General features: G+C 37.6%; 1 protein-coding gene across 1 annotated transcript in view; it reads left to right on the top strand.

The window, feature by feature from the left end:
* The first annotated feature begins 933 nt into the window (after positions 1-933).
* Positions 934-18,567, top strand: part of plch1 (phospholipase C, eta 1) — a 97,878-nt gene continuing 80,244 nt past the window's right edge. Inside the window, exons 1-2 of the mRNA XM_059946347.1 lie at positions 934-1,073; positions 13,506-13,641. Of these exons, the coding sequence (XP_059802330.1) occupies positions 13,563-13,641 (79 nt within the window). The 5' untranslated portion in view covers positions 934-1,073; positions 13,506-13,562. The remainder of the gene's footprint in view (positions 1,074-13,505; positions 13,642-18,567) is intronic.

Raw genomic sequence — 18,567 nt, 5'->3', positions numbered from 1 at the left:
CTTTGGGCTGTGGGAGTAAACCAGAGCACCCAGGGGAAACCTATAAGGTAACAGGAAAATGAGCAAATTTCATGCATTCAGCACTTGAGGTCAGGATCAAACCCTTGTCTCTGGTACTCTCTGCCCGCAGCTACGCTAGCTGCACATCTGCTGCACTACATTTCTTTTATGGTGTGTTCTATATTGTTTAAACGAACAGTTGAAGTGTGTGTATGAAATTACACGATGCATTTTTCTTCAGGAAGATGAGGTAATCTAGTACAGGTCTTATAAACCTAATAAAGTAACCATGCTTAATAATTTTGTTTATAACTTCAGATTTTGGATGGTAATGTGTTTTTCTCTTATGTGTTCCCTGTGTAGAATCATGCAGCAGATCACTATTATTGAGAAACAGTATGCAATGCTAGGACTGGATTCACAAATTTTTGATTTTTCTCTGAATTAATCTGATGGAAAATTTATAGATCCCTGTATGGATCTAGAATAGTATCAGTTTTGGGAATGTGGATCTATATTTTCTGATTCCATGATTTTAGCATAGATACTTAATGGTTTAAATCAAATCTTGGCCATCAAATCCAATCTGAAATATAACTGATGGAGGGAGGGTGAATTTTTTAGAATTAACTTCTCACTTTAGTTTAAAAAGACCAATAACTTTTGGTGTGGATGATGTTGATATGAATTGGAGACAAATTTCAAGTGGCTTCAAACATAAAATTATTTAATGATGAACCAGAGAAAATAATTTTAATATGAGAGCTAGGATAGATATTTGGGGAATCAAGTCTCACAGTAAGATTAGCAAGAGAACACTGGAGTTAATGAAAATATACTGCTCCCATTCCTGAATTCCAGTCCGCATCTTCTAGCATGCCCACAGGCTGTAATTGTGTGTTTGAATGAGAAAGCAGGTTGTGGCGGCATATTACAGATTCTACAGCTCACAATTAACTTGTCCTGCAGTGAGGGGTCCATGTTTGGAGTGTTTGGCTTTTTTCAACTTTAAACATTGCTGTGTAAGGAAACAAGGAGAACTATTGCACAGATGTTCTTAACTGCAGAGTGAGGTATGTTTTTATTTCATTTCCCTGTAAGAGTATTTGATCCTGTAAAACAATAAGGAAGGAAAGGCTTGCAGCTCCACTTCAAATCGGATACATTTCAGCAACTGTTTATTTCTTGATTTGTTGCTCCTTGTAGGGAATTGAAAGGAGGAACGTTTGCTGGGAAAAAGACTGCATGCCATGATTAATCAGTCTGGGTATCAGTATTAATTCTCTACTGATCACTACACTGTACTTTTGCATGAATTTCTAGTGCAGAACTTTGTAGAATATTTACTGTTCAAGGAAGTAGTTGATACTACATAGAATTAAACAGAAATTGCTGAGCAGAGATACAACTAAGGTAAAATCATGGGAACAATTTCAAAATTTACTATTGTTTTGTAAATCGGTTAAAATTTTCACTTAAACATAATTATCTTGAGTTAAACAACAACCGAATATGGAAAGTGTTCAAATTTTGATAAAATTCATAATATACCTATTATGTTAAATTGTGTTAAAATTATATCCAATGGCATTGTTTTTTTTGTGTGAAATGGGATTTGGTGATTCAAATATTATTGTCTGATTCCACTACACCATTGCACTTGTTAACTGAATGCTTTGAGAGGTGGGGATCACTTAAAAACTGGACGCCGTAGGCAGCAGAGATTTTCATGCAAATGTGTAATAGTCAATCTGAAAGGAACAAACCTCCACTCCCAAAGGGCAATAATTTAAGTCAGTCATGTGATCAAAATCTTTGAAACAAAGAGGAAAGGATTGTCTCAATAGATCACTCTCTTCAGCTGCACCAATACATGTCTGCAGTGTTGCTACAAGTGCAGGTTTAAAACTTAAAGTCTGGATTACAGCCTGGTGTTTTCCTAATCCATTTTTATAAGAAAAAGATGTATCTATCATTGGATTTAATTGATTAAGAACAAACTGAGATGTTTGCCAAGTCATTGCTAAATACAATGATTTTACGATTATTCCCAGAGTATGTCTTTATATTTGTGGTTGTAAAAGGTTCTGATTCTGAATCTGTGCTAGCATTTTGATACTTGAATTGACCTCATTACCATCTTTGAGTACTTGTATTACAGTTTGGTGCAACATTTTCCTGATATGCTTTTGAATTTTTGGCATTCTTCTTTTAGTCTGAGTACAAGAATTATTAACTGAGTACTCACAGGTTTGAGTACTGAATTCATGCTGCAATTTGGCATAACTACTTTTGTTTAGCCTGGCTTTGGTTGTCTTTAGTGTTTGTTACATATGCTTCGTTGTAAAATGTCTGTTGCCCTCTTTAAATAAAAGGGCTCTTTATGGCCAAGAGAATTATGTTGATCCATTTTACAAAAATAGTACTCCCATTCTGTACCTTCACATATACACGATTATTGAAACTAGACTTTTTACTTGCAGCTCATTGAACAAGACTCTTTGTTGCTATACAACTCCATTTATTATTTATACTTGTCCCAGTAGATCAAACAGCATTGTTTCTATTCAAACTATTGTAACCTACTACTGCATTAGAAGTGTGGTAAAAGATTTTTACCATTGAATATTATACAATAGCATAGATTGTTTTAACTTGCCTTCCATTTTGTTTCTGAGAGCAAATGGAACCTCCCTTAAGACCTTAAAGTTACTGATACCCTTCTGTTCTGCTAGTTTACTTGGTTCCAGTTGACTGATGTTACACACCAGGATTTGATCTGAGTTGCAGTTTCCTAAATCTCAAGGGCATGTGTTCTCTTTAGTGTGTGGGAATTGATTGCACAGACCTGCTTTACTTCACGTTATACCTTAGAAGACTAAGGGGTGCATAAAGTTTGTAACTGAGAAAAGGGGTTTATTTTATTTACAATGCATGAAGGGTTTGGTCATTAAAGGATATATTATACTGCCTAAAAATATGTTTGCCAGCTGTCATGGATAGACCGGTAGTCTGCCAATGGTCTGGATGAAGGACTGCCGTGTTTGTTGGTTTGGGGAAGGGGGTGTATGCAAGGATTATAGCATGGTTAATAGTAATACATCATGGAAACAGACCTTTTGGCCCAATTTGTCCATGCTGACCATCAAGTTAGTCCCATTTGGTTAATGATGTTGAGCAGCCAAAAATATAGTAAGAGCAGCTGGATGAAGCGATAGAGTAAAGAAACGGTATGCTCATCCATAACAGGCCTTTTGGGAGCATTTCTACAGAAGAACAAGTTTGTAGACATCTTCATTTCAATGTGGAGACTATTCCCAAGCTGTGACATTAATGACATCCAGTTTACGGTTCATGGCTGTATCAGAGAGAAAAGAAACAAAATATTCATCAGTTGGAACAACTATAAATTTATCTTGGTGAATAAGTGGGAGGAGAAAGCCTTTTGTTTTGGCTATGTTGAAGTATGCCGTTATTGTGGTCATGTATGCTTGTATGTGTTCCTGTACATCTTGACCACTTCCCAAGTATGAAAGTAATTTTATTCAATGCTGATAATCAGAATTGGGTTTAATATCACTGGTATATGTTGTAAAATTTGTTGTTTTGCAGCAGCAATACATTGCAGTACGTAATAATAAAAACCATAAATCACAATAAGAAGTACGTATATATAAAAAAGAAAACTAAATTAAATAAATAGTGCAAAAAAAGAGGGAAAAAAATCTGAGGCAGCATCCATGGATTCATTGTCCATTCATAAACTTGATGCCAGAGGGCAAGAAGCTGTTCCTGCAACGTTGAGTGTGTGTTTTCAGCCTCCTGTACTTCCTCCTTGATGGTAGCAATGAGAAGTGAGCATGTCTTGGGTGATGGGGGCCTTAATGATGGATGCCATCTTTTTGAGGTGTTACCTTTTGAAGGTGTCCTAGGTGTTTAGTGTCCTGTATCTCAAAATAAAATAAACTAAATTACAAGATTTCTCAGTTGTATACTTTTAGTCCTGCTTGTTGCTTACTCCATTTCTGAATTCATGTTGGTAGTCTTCTTCTGAAATACATGAAGGCATTCTTACGACTCTTAATTTAAGATGTGCATTTATTTCCCTACTTTCTGTCAATTCACGCTGACATCCTTCTTCCACCTCCAACTCTACTCCAAATTCCAAAGAATTCACATTGGAGAATGCATTCTCTAGGCTCAAAGTCAGCCTCTGACCACTGTTAGTAAGAATCTTGAAGAGAACAATCTAAAGATTAACTTTATTTACCACATGTGTGTAGGTCATGCTGCAACTATGCAGGGTACTGGTGAGACCGTACCTGGAGTACTGTGTGCAGTACTGGTCTCCATACTTGAGGAAGGATATACTGGCTTTGGAGGCAGTGCAGAGGAGGTTCAGCAGATTGATTCTAGGGATGAAGGGGTTAACCTGTGAGGGGAGATTGAGTTGCCTGGGACTACTCTCTGGAGTTCAGAAGAATGAGAGGGAATCTTATAGAAACTTACAAAATTTTGAAAGGGACAGATAAGATAAAAGTAGGAAAGTTTTTTCCATTGGTAGGTGAGACTAGAACTAGGGGGACATTGCCTCAAGATTCAGGGGAGAAGATTTAGGGCAGAGATGAGGAGAGACTTTTTTCTCAGTGTGGATCTGTGGAATTTTCTGCCCGGGGAAGCAGTTGAGGCCCCTTCACTAAATATATTTAAGAAACAGTTAGATAGGTTTTCACATAGTAAGGGAATTGAGAGTTATGCAGAAAAGGCAGGTAGATAGAATTGAGCTTATGGACAGATCAGCAATGATCTTATCGAATGACGGGGCAGGCTCGATGGGCTGGATGGTCTACTCCTCCTATTTCTCATGTTCTTATGTACATCGAAACATTAAAACATACAATGAAATGCGTCATTTGCATCAAGGAAGTGCTGGAGGCAGCCCACAAGTGTCACTATGCTTCTAGTACCAACATAGCATGTTTCTATGGGCAAGCCAAATGCAATCTAAATGCCCAGTTTACTGCAGATCCCACGCATCCCAGTCTTTTGGATGAGCTTCCCATAGGGGACCTTGAAAAACGTCTGATTAAAATCAAGAGAAACAATCTCCACAGGTCTACCTTCATCAATCATCACATGTACGGATGGAAAGATCTGTCAGAATGTCACACAAACAAAAGCTTTTTAACTATATCTTGTTACATGTGATAATAATAAACCACTTACATACCTGCACTTATTCCGTTGATATTTGCACTCTCCTTTCCCAATTCATTCAGGAATTTTACTCTCATTCCACCCATCACTCAGTTTATTGTGGGTCCCTTCTGCACCTGTACACCCCCCCCCCCCCCAACCTCGCCGCTCAGGCCAACCCATCCCTCAGCTGTTTCTTAGAGAGCAATGCTTTCTTTGTTAAATTAATGGTTAGTGTAACACTATTACAGTGCCAGCACAATTCCCATTGCTGCCTATAAGGAGTTTATACATTGACCTCGTTATGTTTACTCCGGGTCTCCAGTTTCCTCTCATTTTCCAAAGAGGTATGGTTAGTGAGTTCTGGGGATGTGATGTTGGCACCTGAATTGTGGTGACACTTATGGGCTGTCCAACACAATCCTCACTGATTGGATTTGACACAAACAACTCATTTCACTATATGCTTCAATGTACATGTCACAAATTAAGCTCTCTCTATGTCATTATGGTCCCAATTTTCACAACAGCCACTTGATCCAATCAAGTGGAATAACAACATCTGGAGGAGAATGAAAGTGCAGCTTAAAGTAAAGTGAAGGGGACTCAACATAATTCCCTCAGGTAGCACAGGGAAACTCCCTTTCCTCATTTCTGCTCATTTCCTTGTATTCCTCCCTCCTTTTCAGGTTATTGCTCCTTTCCCAGTGCAGTTAAATTCAAGGTGCTACTTTTCCTTTCATTTTGTCCATTTCTTGAACTGCCTTTTCCGTCTCTCGTCAGCCACTACTTTATTTCAATTCATACAGTGAGAATTTTGTACTGGGTGAATAGAACATTGCCTGGATTGGACATCCAGATGTGTAGAGTTATCAGTCACAGTAAAGTTTCATGGTCAAGTAGAACAATTGTCATGCATGTTCTGATACAAAAGTAAAATCCTGAAATTTGGATTTTTTCAGGGCTTCACCCACATGATTATTGTGATTTCCGCCTAAGAGCAATTGTGTTCATAGGATTTCTCCAACTCTTTGTCTAAGTTCACTTTCATCTTTTTTTTTACTAGGACACATGCTCTGCCCTGCTTCCCAAGTCTGTTTTTCTTCACAGGTACATTGTATGTCTGGAATGGAGATAGTTTATACTACAGTTAGGTAGTTTCTTTTATTACATGCATTACACTGTGGAGTTTTGCTCTCAGCTTCTCCAGTTAAGTGGATTCCAGTTAATTGGAACACATTGGAACCAGTACATTTTGGCTCAATGAAGTGGCTGTCCCAATTCACCGAAGTTTCATGGAAATTCTTAAAAAGGAATTAAAAAAAGACAAACTGAGTATAAAAAAATTATGTATTTAAATGAAACACAGAACAAATTAGAACACTACCAATACTACTACAGTACTATAAAACTGTATTAGTTCTAATCATTGTCGATGGAGGAATTCATCTGCATCATGTTCTTTTGACTGTAAATGAACAAAATCAATGCAGACATCTAGTGCAGTTAATAGACTACATGTATTTACATAAAATGCTGTTGATGATTACATCCTACAAATCTTCATTTTCATTGTAACGTTCATAATGATTGTTGATACCTTCAAATTCTAACTTGTTGAAGTAGTGAAATAATTTCATTTTCACTCTTGACCATTTCTGGCATCTTCAAGTCCGAATGCTTGAAACCGCAGTGAGCAAAACGGTTCTGAATCATCATACTGCTTATTTGTCGCCAACTATCAGTGACAAAAATTGTTACTTTTTGGACACAAACACAAAAACTTTGTTCAAAGCATGGCATTGTGTCTAATGGCCATGCAAATGTAGATGACTGATGCTAGTTAGAAACTGTTTGGCAATGGTCTCCTGCCCCCATTAAGTGGAAGAGTGTCCCTAATAAATGAAGGGATCCCCTGCTATTTTCTAGATTAGTTTTTGCTCTTTAAGAGTTGTCCCAAATATGCAGCTGCCCCAACTAAGCGCTGACTCAATTAACTGAATCCACTGAGGTAGTTTTATTGCCTTTAAATATTCGGTTAAACAATCAGACTTTCATCAGTTCTGTGGAAAGGTCTCTGTTCTGAAACTTTAGCTTCTTTCTCTTTCCAAAAATGAGGTCCTTGGCTGAGCTCCTTCCAGGATTACTGATTTTGTTTCAGAATAAAACATAGCTGAAGGACAAAGATGCTGTGTTTCTTCCCCTCTCTGACCACCATGCCCCCAGATAAAACCAAGTAAGTTATGATCTCGGCTTTATGCACTCATTTTGAAAAATGCAAAACTGTCAAATACTTCACTATTATCTTAAAAAACCTTGCAAGTGTGGAAGCAACAAAATCAGCAATGAAAAGGCTGTATTAAAAGCATATTTGCAATCAGATTAGGCTAAAAAATTATTAATCTTCTGATTACATTATGGTAGAGGGCATTGCCCCGAGGGAACATTCACTGTCAGAAAATTTTGCATGCTGCAAGTGGAACGTTTATGTGATATGCCACTCTTGACACAAGGCATTCATCTGTGTGAATTGTAAGGTTGTTTGCCTGATCCAAAACCATGTATTTAAGCATCCAGAATCTAGCGAAGCAAAAGAGTAAATATTAGAATAGCAAGAAACATAAAAATAGACAGTAAAAGTTTAAAGTAAATTTCTTATCTAAGTACATGTATGCCACTGTATAAGACACAGAGATTCATTTTCTTTCAGTCATTCACAGTAAAAACAAAGAAACACAATAGAATTAATAAAGAACTGCACACAACAAAGATGGACAACCCATGTGCATAAGACAACAGAAAATAAAACATAATAATAAATGAACAATAAATGTTGAGAACATGAGTTGTAGAGTCCTTGAAGATGAGTACTTAAGTTGTGAAATCAGTTCAGTGTTGTTGTGTGTGAAGTTATCCACTGTGGTTCAAGACCCTGACGGTTGAAGGGGAATAACTGTTCCTGAATCTGTTGGTGTGGGAGCAATGGCTCCTTACCTCCTTCCTGATGGCTGCAGTGAGAAGAGAGCATGACCTGGATGATGGATGCTGCTTTCCTGCAACAGGACTCCTTGTAGATTTGTTCAATGATGAACAGGGCTATACCTGTGGTGGACTGAGATGTATCCACTACTCTGTGTAGATTTTTCCATTCAAGGGTATTGTTTCCATACAGGCTGTAATGCAACTAGTCAGTATACTCTCTACTGCTCATCTATAGAAGTTTGTCAAAGTTTTAGATGACGTGCCGAATCTTTGCAAACTTCTAAGAAGCTGGAAGTGCTGCCATGCCTTCTTTGTAACAGCACTTGTGTGCTGGGACTGGGACAGTTTCCCAAAAATGATAATGCTGGGGAATTTAAAGTTTGCTGAAAGCTCCAACACATGCATTTTGAAAGGAAGAATGAAAATATATCTGTGTGCCCCTGCAGTGTCTGGCAACCTTGTCTCCGAGGCTGATGCCAGAAAATCTTTCAAGAGGGCTAATCCTTGTAAGGCATCAGACCCCAATGATGTACCTAGTAGGGCACTTAAAACTTTTGTCAGCCACCTTGCTGGAGTGTTCAAGGAAATCTTCAATCTCTCTCTGCTGCAGTCAGAGGTTATCGCCTGCTTCAAAAGGGCGACAATCATATTGGTGCCCAAGACGAGCAAGGTGAGGTGCCTCAAAGACTATCACCCAGTAGCACTCACATCTACTGGGTGATGAATTGCTTTTGAGAGGTTGGCCTTTACTGCAATTAACTCATGCTTGAGCAAAGACCTAGGCCCACAGCAATTTGCCTATTGCCACAATAGGTCTACAGTGGATGCAATCTCATTGGATCCCCACTTGACCTTGACCTGGACAACAGCAATATTTATGTCAGCCTGCTGTTTATTGATTACAGCTCAGTGTTCAACATCATCATATCCTCTATACTAATCAGTAAGCTTCAAAGCCTGTGCTTCTGTACATCCCTCTGCATTGGGATCTTTGACTTCCTGATAATCAACATAAGCACACCTCAAGGATACATACTTAGCCCGCTGCTCTACTCTCTCTAACCCATGACTGTGTGACCAGACACAACGCATGTACTGATGACACAGCTGTTGTTGCAGAATTTCAAATGGTGACGAGAATGTGTGCAGGAGTGAGATAGATCATCCACCTGAGTAGTGTTGCAACAACAATCTTGCATTCAACACCAGTAAGACCAAGGAACTGGCTGTTGTCCTCAGGAAGAGGAAGTCGAGGGAGCAGACACGAGTCCTCATCGAGGGGTCTGCAGTTTCAAGTTCCTGGGCGTCAACATCACTGAAGATCTATCCTAGCTGCAGCATATTGATGCAATTATGAAGAAGGCATGATTGTGGCTATATTTCATTAGGAGTTTGAGGAGATTAGGTATGTCACCAAAGACTCCGGCAAGTTTCTATATATGTACTGTGGAAAGCATTATAACTGGTTGCATCAATTTCCATATGGTGTTTTGGGGGGTGGGGCAGCACCAAACAGAATCAGAAAAAGCTGCTGAGGGCTGTAAACTCAACCAGCTCCATCATGTCCACCAACCTCCACAGCATTGAGGACTTCTCCAAAAAGCGATGCCTCAAAAAGGCAGCATCCATCATTAAGGACTCCCACCAGCCAGGATATGCAATTTTCCCTTATGCCTTATAAAACTGCTCAAGCTCAGCCAGATTGCATGGGGATCCTGAGTGAACAGCCCTTTTCACAAATTTCACAGTCCAGCCACAAATTTTCAATTGGATTGATGTCTAGACTCTGACTTGGCCACTCCAGGGCATTAACCTTTACTTTGGTCAGTTTGCACCTTTGAATGTCTTTCAATAAAGTAAGATTACTGTTCATTAATTGGGGTTAATTTATTGACATGGACTGAGAATTGGTTAATGAAAGGGAAATGGCTATTGGAGTAAACAAGAAATTTGGGGTTGTATGTCTAGGGCAGCTTGGTGCACACAGAGTACTGGACAGAAATTTGTTTTCAGTTTCCACAGTTTAGTGAATAATGTGCATCGTCACAGCCCTTGGCATAAGAGTGAACTGTCCATTTGGACGCTCTCTTACACGATGTTATTTTTAAACAAGCATTGGCAGCCGCAGATAGAAATATGGAACAAACACAAGGAGATCTGCAGATGCTGGAAATTCAAACAATAACACACATAAAATGCTAGTGAAACACAGCAGGCCAGGCAGCATCTATAGGGAGAAGCGCTGTCGACGTTTAGCGCTATCGACATTTCGGGCCGAGACCCTTCGTCAGGACTAACCGAAAGGAAAGTTAGTAAATCAAATCCCTTACTATCTTTCCTTTCGGTTAGTCCTGACGAAGGGTCTCGGCCCGAAACGTCGACAGCGCTTCTCCCTATAGATGCTGCCTGGCCTGCTGTGTTCCACCAGCATTTTGTGTGTGTTGCCTCTGAAAGAAGACAGCTTGGATCTGGACCTGTTTGATCATGACCAATGACAAATGGTGATAAATGGTTTATGTTGCCTATTGACCAATTTGGTGTAAATTTTCTAATTTTATTGTTGATAGTTACTGGCATTGTTTTTAAACATCAGAATTGTTTGGTAGTTGTGAGTAAATATAACTAATGAATTGTGCTTTGTTGACAATGTATTAATATAGAGTTATCATTTGGGTCTACCTAAATAGATTTCCAAACCAAGTTTCAGCATTTCTTTAACATAGCATTTATAAGTTTCTGTCTGCATTCAGTTCAAGTTCAAATCATGGCATTAGATTGAATTCACTCTGGGAACCATTTGACAGCAGTGGTCAACAATTAATATAATTATAACGTTCACTATCTATGTTAATTAACTTTCATTCTGACTATCTAAGATGTAGCCTTATTTGTGTTAATAAGATTGCTGAACAGGAAGTATTTCAGATGTTAAATTTTGATCTGTGAGAAATAGGAAAACACAGTAGAAAATAGTTTGTATAAGGCACTATCCAGTGTAATGAATGCCCTTGTAGTAAGAGAAAGCTTTTTGTTTTTTTCTCTCTCGAATTACTATTGAAGACTAAGAGTTTTATGGACGTTGTATCACTTTGATTTACAATAAGGGCCAGGTGGAGAATGAGCTAAAATCTCTAGAGAGCTGGCATTCTGTATTAGCATATTACTTAGAACCTCTATCTTTTCACCTCTGGGAGTAGAGTTTAATCCAACAACAGATGGGATGATGGCTTCCTCTCTCATGGCTGTTTAGGTTTGTAATTAAATTAATGTCATCAGTCTCCATCTGGTCCCCAGAACTCTACCCTCACAGATTACAGCTACTATGCACTTGATGCTACAATTCTAACCTCAAACAAGGCAGTGTTAAGTAGGGAAAAAAATCAAGTAGATATTTTATACTGTAAATGCACAATGAGCAGTGACTTCATAACTCTTCATTTGATACTCAGATTTAGTGAATTCTCCATGCTCCATGTCCATAAAGTGTATCAATTTACTGCATTGCATGGAATAGGTTTTGAAATGAATCTGTGAAGCTTCATTTCCTTGTATTTAATTGCATTTTTTTCCTGTAAATTGCTTCCATAGCTCCAGAAAACTGTTGTATCTGAGTCGAGTTATTGCTGCATGTGCTTTACAGAATAATTTTCTAATATGCAATTCAAAAACCTAGTAGCTTCATTAATAAAGTTTTTACATTAGAAATGATACAATCACTATTTTAATAAAAATATTTGTGTTTTCAGCATGTTTGCAAGTTGTAATTCATATGATGCAACTTAGGAAAATGCTATGTAAGCCAAAAGGTTAAGTACCCTAGAAACAACTTCTTGTTTGAGAAATTATAACATTTTAGCTTTATTGAGTTCAATGGAGTAGAAGTCACAATATGATGATTCAGCACACAAGAAAAACTTGTTCTGTTGCTTAATCTTTCCCACACTTTGGAGGCTAAAAGGGAGGCGTGTGTGGCTGGTTACCATGCCAAGTGCAACCAGACACTGAGTCTCTTCGCTGGGGAGGGGCGAGTAAGAGTAAAGCTCAGGTTTCTATGGATGGTGTTTGTGAGTACCTCGAGTGCTTGAACCAATCCATATCACTTTTGTTTCTTTTCTGCTTTGTTGGGATTTAAGCCACTTTAAAGTCCATTAATATCAGATTTTTTTTGTAGTGTTGCATTGTCCTAATATTGATGTTTTAGTACTGATTTGTACTTGGGTATAGAATTTGAATTTCAGATGAAAATTAAAAGTTAAAAGTAAAAATATTAAATAATGCCCTGAAATGTATGTATACATATTAAAAATAAAGATCCCACATTTAGACTAAACCATATTATTACCATAAATTTTAAAATAAAGTCAAAAGAACACAAAATGTGAAATTCAGCATACTGATATAAATGAGCTAGTGAACACTATGGATAAAAAGCATCTCACAAAGTTTCAAGCTAACAAACATTCTACCTCCCTCTAACACTCAGGTGATATTAGAAAGCCTATCCTTTCTAAAGGCACTGACTTCTGCAATAAAATTCCATGGTCATTCTTTATGCTTAAGCACATCAACGAAATGGTGGTTCATTTTGTGGCAAGACATTGAGTGTTGACAGTTCAAATTTGGAGAGCAGTTTAACTCTATAAGATCTGTCATCAACTCCTCTATGGAACTAACATGCTTTCCAGAACAAGTCACTGGATACAATTGGATATTTTGCCATTCATAACCAGTCCAGTTAAAGATGAATGTTTTGTAGACTAGCTAATTGTAGACTACAACAAAATATTACTTGTGCTAAAGACTTGGAAGATGTACAGATCTTTTAACATTAAAGCTGCAAAATCTTCGGAACAGATTCTTGAAATGAATTGTGTTCATGTCACAAACAATTAATGTTATTTAAAGTTACATTAAGAATTATAGATTGCACTGGAATATTAATGATGAACTAATGTTAATGGGAGACTTTTGGGAGTAGCAATAATGAAATGGTTAATTCAAATATTGTGATTAATATTCTAAATTTCAAGGAATATCTTGATTGTTTTTCAAATACATTTTCATTAATTTGCTTTTCATTTCCTATTAATATTTTATTTAATCTTCAATAAGACAACTAATAAGTATGTATGTTAAATTCATGATGATAGAGACACTGAGCACAAGTACTTAGAGCCAAAATGTTTTCTAAAGATGCACAAGATACCATGATTTTGGTGTGTTTCAAAAACTAAATCAATAAAATCAGTAGATCCATCCACCAATTCTTTTCCACTGTTTCCAATTTTCTGCAATTTTTTATGATTTGTTTCTTTTTACCTTCACAGTTTGGTTACATTATTCTGGATTGCAATTAACTATATTTTTGGACAGTTTGATTTACAATGAGCTCCTGGGCTCTGAACAGAAAAGGTGGCCTTCAGTACTGTAGACACTTCTTGTCAGACAATGGAGTATTCCATGGTAAGCTTTCAGTTACTTTTTAATCTTGATTTCAAGTGATAAACTGATCTTTAAATATAAGAATAAAGCATGTATTCTGGAAACTGATCAAGGTATTTATTAAGACAATGATTGATTCTGCAACAGCTATGTGTATACACATATATTCTGTATATTGCTATATTTTTAAAAATAATTTCTTTCCAATGAAAATTGGAGCACAAACTTCATTTGTGCTACAACTTAGGAGCTGGGAATAACTGAAATTCCTTTAATGACATTAGAATCTCTAATTTGTTGCATGGCTAATTTAATTTTTTTTGCTGATTGAATGGGAAAGAGGGTGTGATATTTAGATATCAGAAGAGTGGACTGATGAACCCCACGTGACCCTCTTGCATTTCAGTGCAACAATGTGCATCAGTCCTCTTCACGCTTCATCCAAAGGAGGTGTCTGCCCTTCAGATCCTCTTGCTGTCAAGTAGAGTGGAGCACATAATACATTTGTCAAAAGCCAACGCAGTTCTTGATTGACGTTTGTCTCAACTGCCTGGCCACTTGAAACAAATATTTGGAATTCATTCCAGTGATTGCATGACTTTGTACCACCTCAGGATCTCACTGGTTGGATGCAGTGTCAAAGCATTGGTTAGGGTATGAAGGGATACAGGTGGAAGGTGGGAGATTGGGGATGAGAGGGAAAATGGATCAGCCATGATGAAATGGCAGAGCAGCTTGATGGGCCAAATGGCCTAATTCTGCTCCTATATCTTATGGTCTTATGGTCCAACATTCCTTGTGCTCAAGCAGTTAGCTTATAAACTTGCTTGGAAGTACAAAATGATCAGGAAGAAATTAGCTACTGCAGGATGAATTAATCTCGGTACGTTTTTGGCAATGTTGCAAACACCTGCAGAAATTATCTTAAACTTTAGATATTGAGTTGAATGGCTGCTGTAATTTTCAATTATCCGGAAACTATCTACCCACATGATATGATTCACAGATTCTTCTGTTATTGTTGTTCAGACCTGTTGCCACATGGAGTGAAACAAACTGCAAAGCTTTTGTTTTGTGTACCATCCTTGCACAATTGCATCACAGCAGTGAAATGAAGACAGGATGCAGAGCATGCTGCAGTTACAGAGAAAATGCAAAGGATGTAATTGACTGCATGTCACAGATAGTGATCTTGATGTTTTATCAATTGCTTAACTGATTCCCTTCTCCTTTGTGCAGCTACAGATATTTGAAGATAGGTGACTGGGAAGTTACAAAGTACATGAACAACTGTTAATCTCCATGTGTTGAACAGTGGACATTAACAAAGTTAATAGATAGGAACAAAGTTTTCTAAGTGGTCTGTTGTTTTATTGAATTGAATTGTCTATTATTTACATCCTTCATATACATGAGGAGTAAAAATCTTTAGTTAGATCTCTGTTTAAATGTGCAATGCGCAATTTATAGTAATTTATAATAAATAGTATGTCAATATAGCATAGAAATATAATTGTATCAGCATGAATTAATCAGTCTGATGGCCTGGTGGAAGAAACTGCCCCAAAGCCTGTTGGTCTTGGCTTTTATGCTGCAGTACTTTTTCCTGGATGTTAGCATCTGGAACAGTTTGTGGTTGGGGTGACTGGGATCACAAAGCTAGTCCTAAAGGTTCTGTAAAACTGGAATATTATTGTTGGATTTTCCCCCTCCGTGATGTACCGGTCCTGGTTTCACTGACAAATTCCAGAATACTCTAGAAGTGCATGCATATTGTTCTTAGGTCGCAAATTTCTTTTAAAGTCAACAGATTAGTTTATATTGCCCTACCACTTGTAACAATAGTCATGCCTGATCCCAAACTCATTGGCTAAAAGTTCTTATCATTAGTTTTGTTGATCTTACCTTGTCTCCCACTCCACCATTGTCTCAGATTTAAACATCCCCTCTTTTTATTCCTCACAACATCTCACTTTACGTGCTGCATTCTACAACACAAAAATTTTCCAAACCCCCTTTGATCCTCCAAATATTCTGAATTTTTTGCATACTTTGCCCAATTTTTGGTGGCTGCACCTGTAGCTTACTGGGCCAAAACCCTGAAAATTCCTTTCTTTTTAAGGCTGTGTCTCCAGAAACCAGCTTTTTGTTCCTTTCATTATGCCTCTTTTGGGTTTACATCAATTTTACATGTCTTACACTTCTTTAAAACACAGGTACCAAAAGAAAGTAAAAAGCTTTTATTTGTGTGCCATTCAGACAGACAACAAGATAGTACCAAAAAAAACAAAATGCAGAATATAGTGAAGATTTGGGACTTTCCTTCTGCTTTGTTAAGTGTTGGAGCAAATTAAATTGCTGTAGTTCAAAGGACAGAATATTGATAACATCTGATTATGTTTTTGTGTGCATTTCCTTTGGAGATATCTTGCTGAGGTAATGTTTCTGAAGGAAAGGATCATCAAGTCATCTCAGATGTTGAATCCGACTGCTTAATTTTTATTGTCATTTTCTTTGCAACTCTAACGATTAATTACCTGCTTATATTTTAAGTCGCCTTTATATGCATAACCATTTATGCGAAGTAAACTCTACACAAAGTATAATTCTGAAAGCTTTTTGTTCTTTCATTAAGTGAATGATTGTTTTCCAATTCGTTAACTTTTACTGCAGTATTGACTAAGTATTATCTAAATGGTTTATCCTTATCTATAGATTTGAATGGATTTGTTTCTTATCTTTGGGTATTAAAGTAGCTGTTTTATGCTAGGTGCCATCTTTGGTTTCTCTCTTCTTCAAGCAGCAAACCTATGACCCTATTTGTTTCAACTTCCCTTTGCTCTAACAACTCCTAATAAAACAGCCATGAAGCAACAAGTTTTATGCCTTGATCCTGACTTCTAAAAGAACCTTGGATTTAAGCAGCGGAATCCAACAATGAGAATAGTCAGCAGAACATTACCAAGTTTTGAATTTCTTACACTCAAAGAGGAAAAGAAGAGTTTTTAGTGTGTGACAAAAGGGGTAAGAACTTCCTTTTAGGTTCCTCTATTGTCTGAGAGAAAAAATAAATCAGCAAAAATGAAATGCTTACTGGTAGGGCCAGGTGCAGAGCGCTCATTAAATATGCAAGCTGATGGGGCAACAAAAATTAATTTGCTTAAGCAGCAAAGCACAGATAAAAAAATTAAATACCTGCAAGCCAGTGGATTGCGTGAGAAAACTTCCGGTCAAGATAGTGCCTGCGTCAGTCGACACCTTCTGGATACATCATGAAGCCATATGTTTTACTTGTTTTTCATCTCAAATGCGATACTGGTACTTTTGGAGTCTGTGATTTGCAGGTTGGAGATTGTCTGGGTGTTTCAGCACTCTCCGAGAGGATTCCGGCAGGCAGAGTGAACCTTGTGGCGAGAAGACTGCTGGACAGTTATGGGGTGGGATCCGATGTTTTGCCATCTTACCAGTTAAAGCTTCCATTGTTCACCGATTAAAGCAACAAGGGAGATGGCAATATCAAGGCGAATGCGGAAGATGAGCATTGACTGCCTGCCTTTTGTTTGCTGGTATGATTGTTCTACTCAGAAACGGGGAACTGCCTTTTGATCGCTGTTGGAATCACTCTGCTACCGAGAGCAGAGACTGCCTGTTGATCACTGGTGAGACCTCTCTGCTATGGAGAGGGAAAGGCCTGATGCTGGACCTGGAGAATGTTACCCAGGTTTTCTGTGTTTTCAATATGGACTTGGACTATGGACTTTTTTTCAGTCTCATTGTTTTTTATATTCTGTGTCTTTTGCCCAATCTTTCTCATTTTTTGTATGCAGGAAACGGGAATTTGGTGGTTGATATGTCAGTTCTGTTTTTCTTTGTGCTGCCATTCTTATCTTCTTGATTTCGTGACTATCTGGAGAAGAAGTTGTTTTGAGTTGTGTACTTTGATAATAAAATGAACCTTTGAAAACTTAAATATGTGCAAGCTAGCAGAGCGTGGAGTAAGAAGAATTAAATTTAGGTTGCAGTGCAACCTGTTAAAATTTTGGCTGTAAACTATCAATATTTTGAGATTGTATTCAAAGTAGTTAAAAAGTACATATGAATTAAGAGTGAACCGAAACAATGGCCAAAGTCATGAGATGTACTAAGAACTCTTACCTAAATGAAACATTTAGGTTTTATAAAACTATAGAAAAATTCTGGGTGAAATATGCCATCAGTGTTGAATCTAATGAATTGTAGCTTCTAAATGATGTTATGAAAGTATGGGATGAGACCCAGAAGATGGCTACTACTGATTTAGAGAAGACCACTTTGTCAGTTTGATTGAATGTTTGAGTGATTGTATGAGTTAACGAGATTAGTAAAGTTTTTTTTAATAATTGAAAGAAACTGGCGATAAACTCCATATCAGCCTGATAGAGACAGTAAAAAGTTTGAAGAGCAAATCTTTGCATTAACCGAATGAGCGAAAGAACAACATGGTAATTCAATCGATGTGTATTGTACAGCGTTTCAAGGTGACCTTAAACAAAATGGAAAATCACAGTTGTTTCTTCATGGGCAGTCTGCTAGTGCTGATTCCAGTGATGCTGCTGGTGACGTTAGTGCTGCTGAAGCCCCATCTAAAGAGTTACAGCATCACTATCTGAACAGTGAATTACAACCTACATCAGACAGCCCTCCAAGGCAGCAACACCATCTGAACTCGAAGTTATGGGATGGACATGATATGGACTCTACAATGGCCCCTAGTGATTCAAGTGAGAATGGCAGTGATAAAATAATAAGATTAACAACTACGTCATAGCTTACTCCAATAAAGACCTAGGGAGTGAAGACACACAAGACTGAAGGCGAAAACATTGTTAATCAATGTATTAACAAGCTAATGGCAGATCCATTAACTATTGCTCAACTACTCAACAATCTGCTGAAAGACAGTAACTG

The sequence above is a fragment of the Hypanus sabinus genome, chromosome 2 (assembly GCF_030144855.1).
Source record: "Hypanus sabinus isolate sHypSab1 chromosome 2, sHypSab1.hap1, whole genome shotgun sequence".
NCBI classification, from domain to species: Eukaryota; Metazoa; Chordata; class Chondrichthyes; order Myliobatiformes; family Dasyatidae; genus Hypanus; species Hypanus sabinus.
This window is presented reverse-complemented; position numbering and strand designations above follow the sequence as displayed.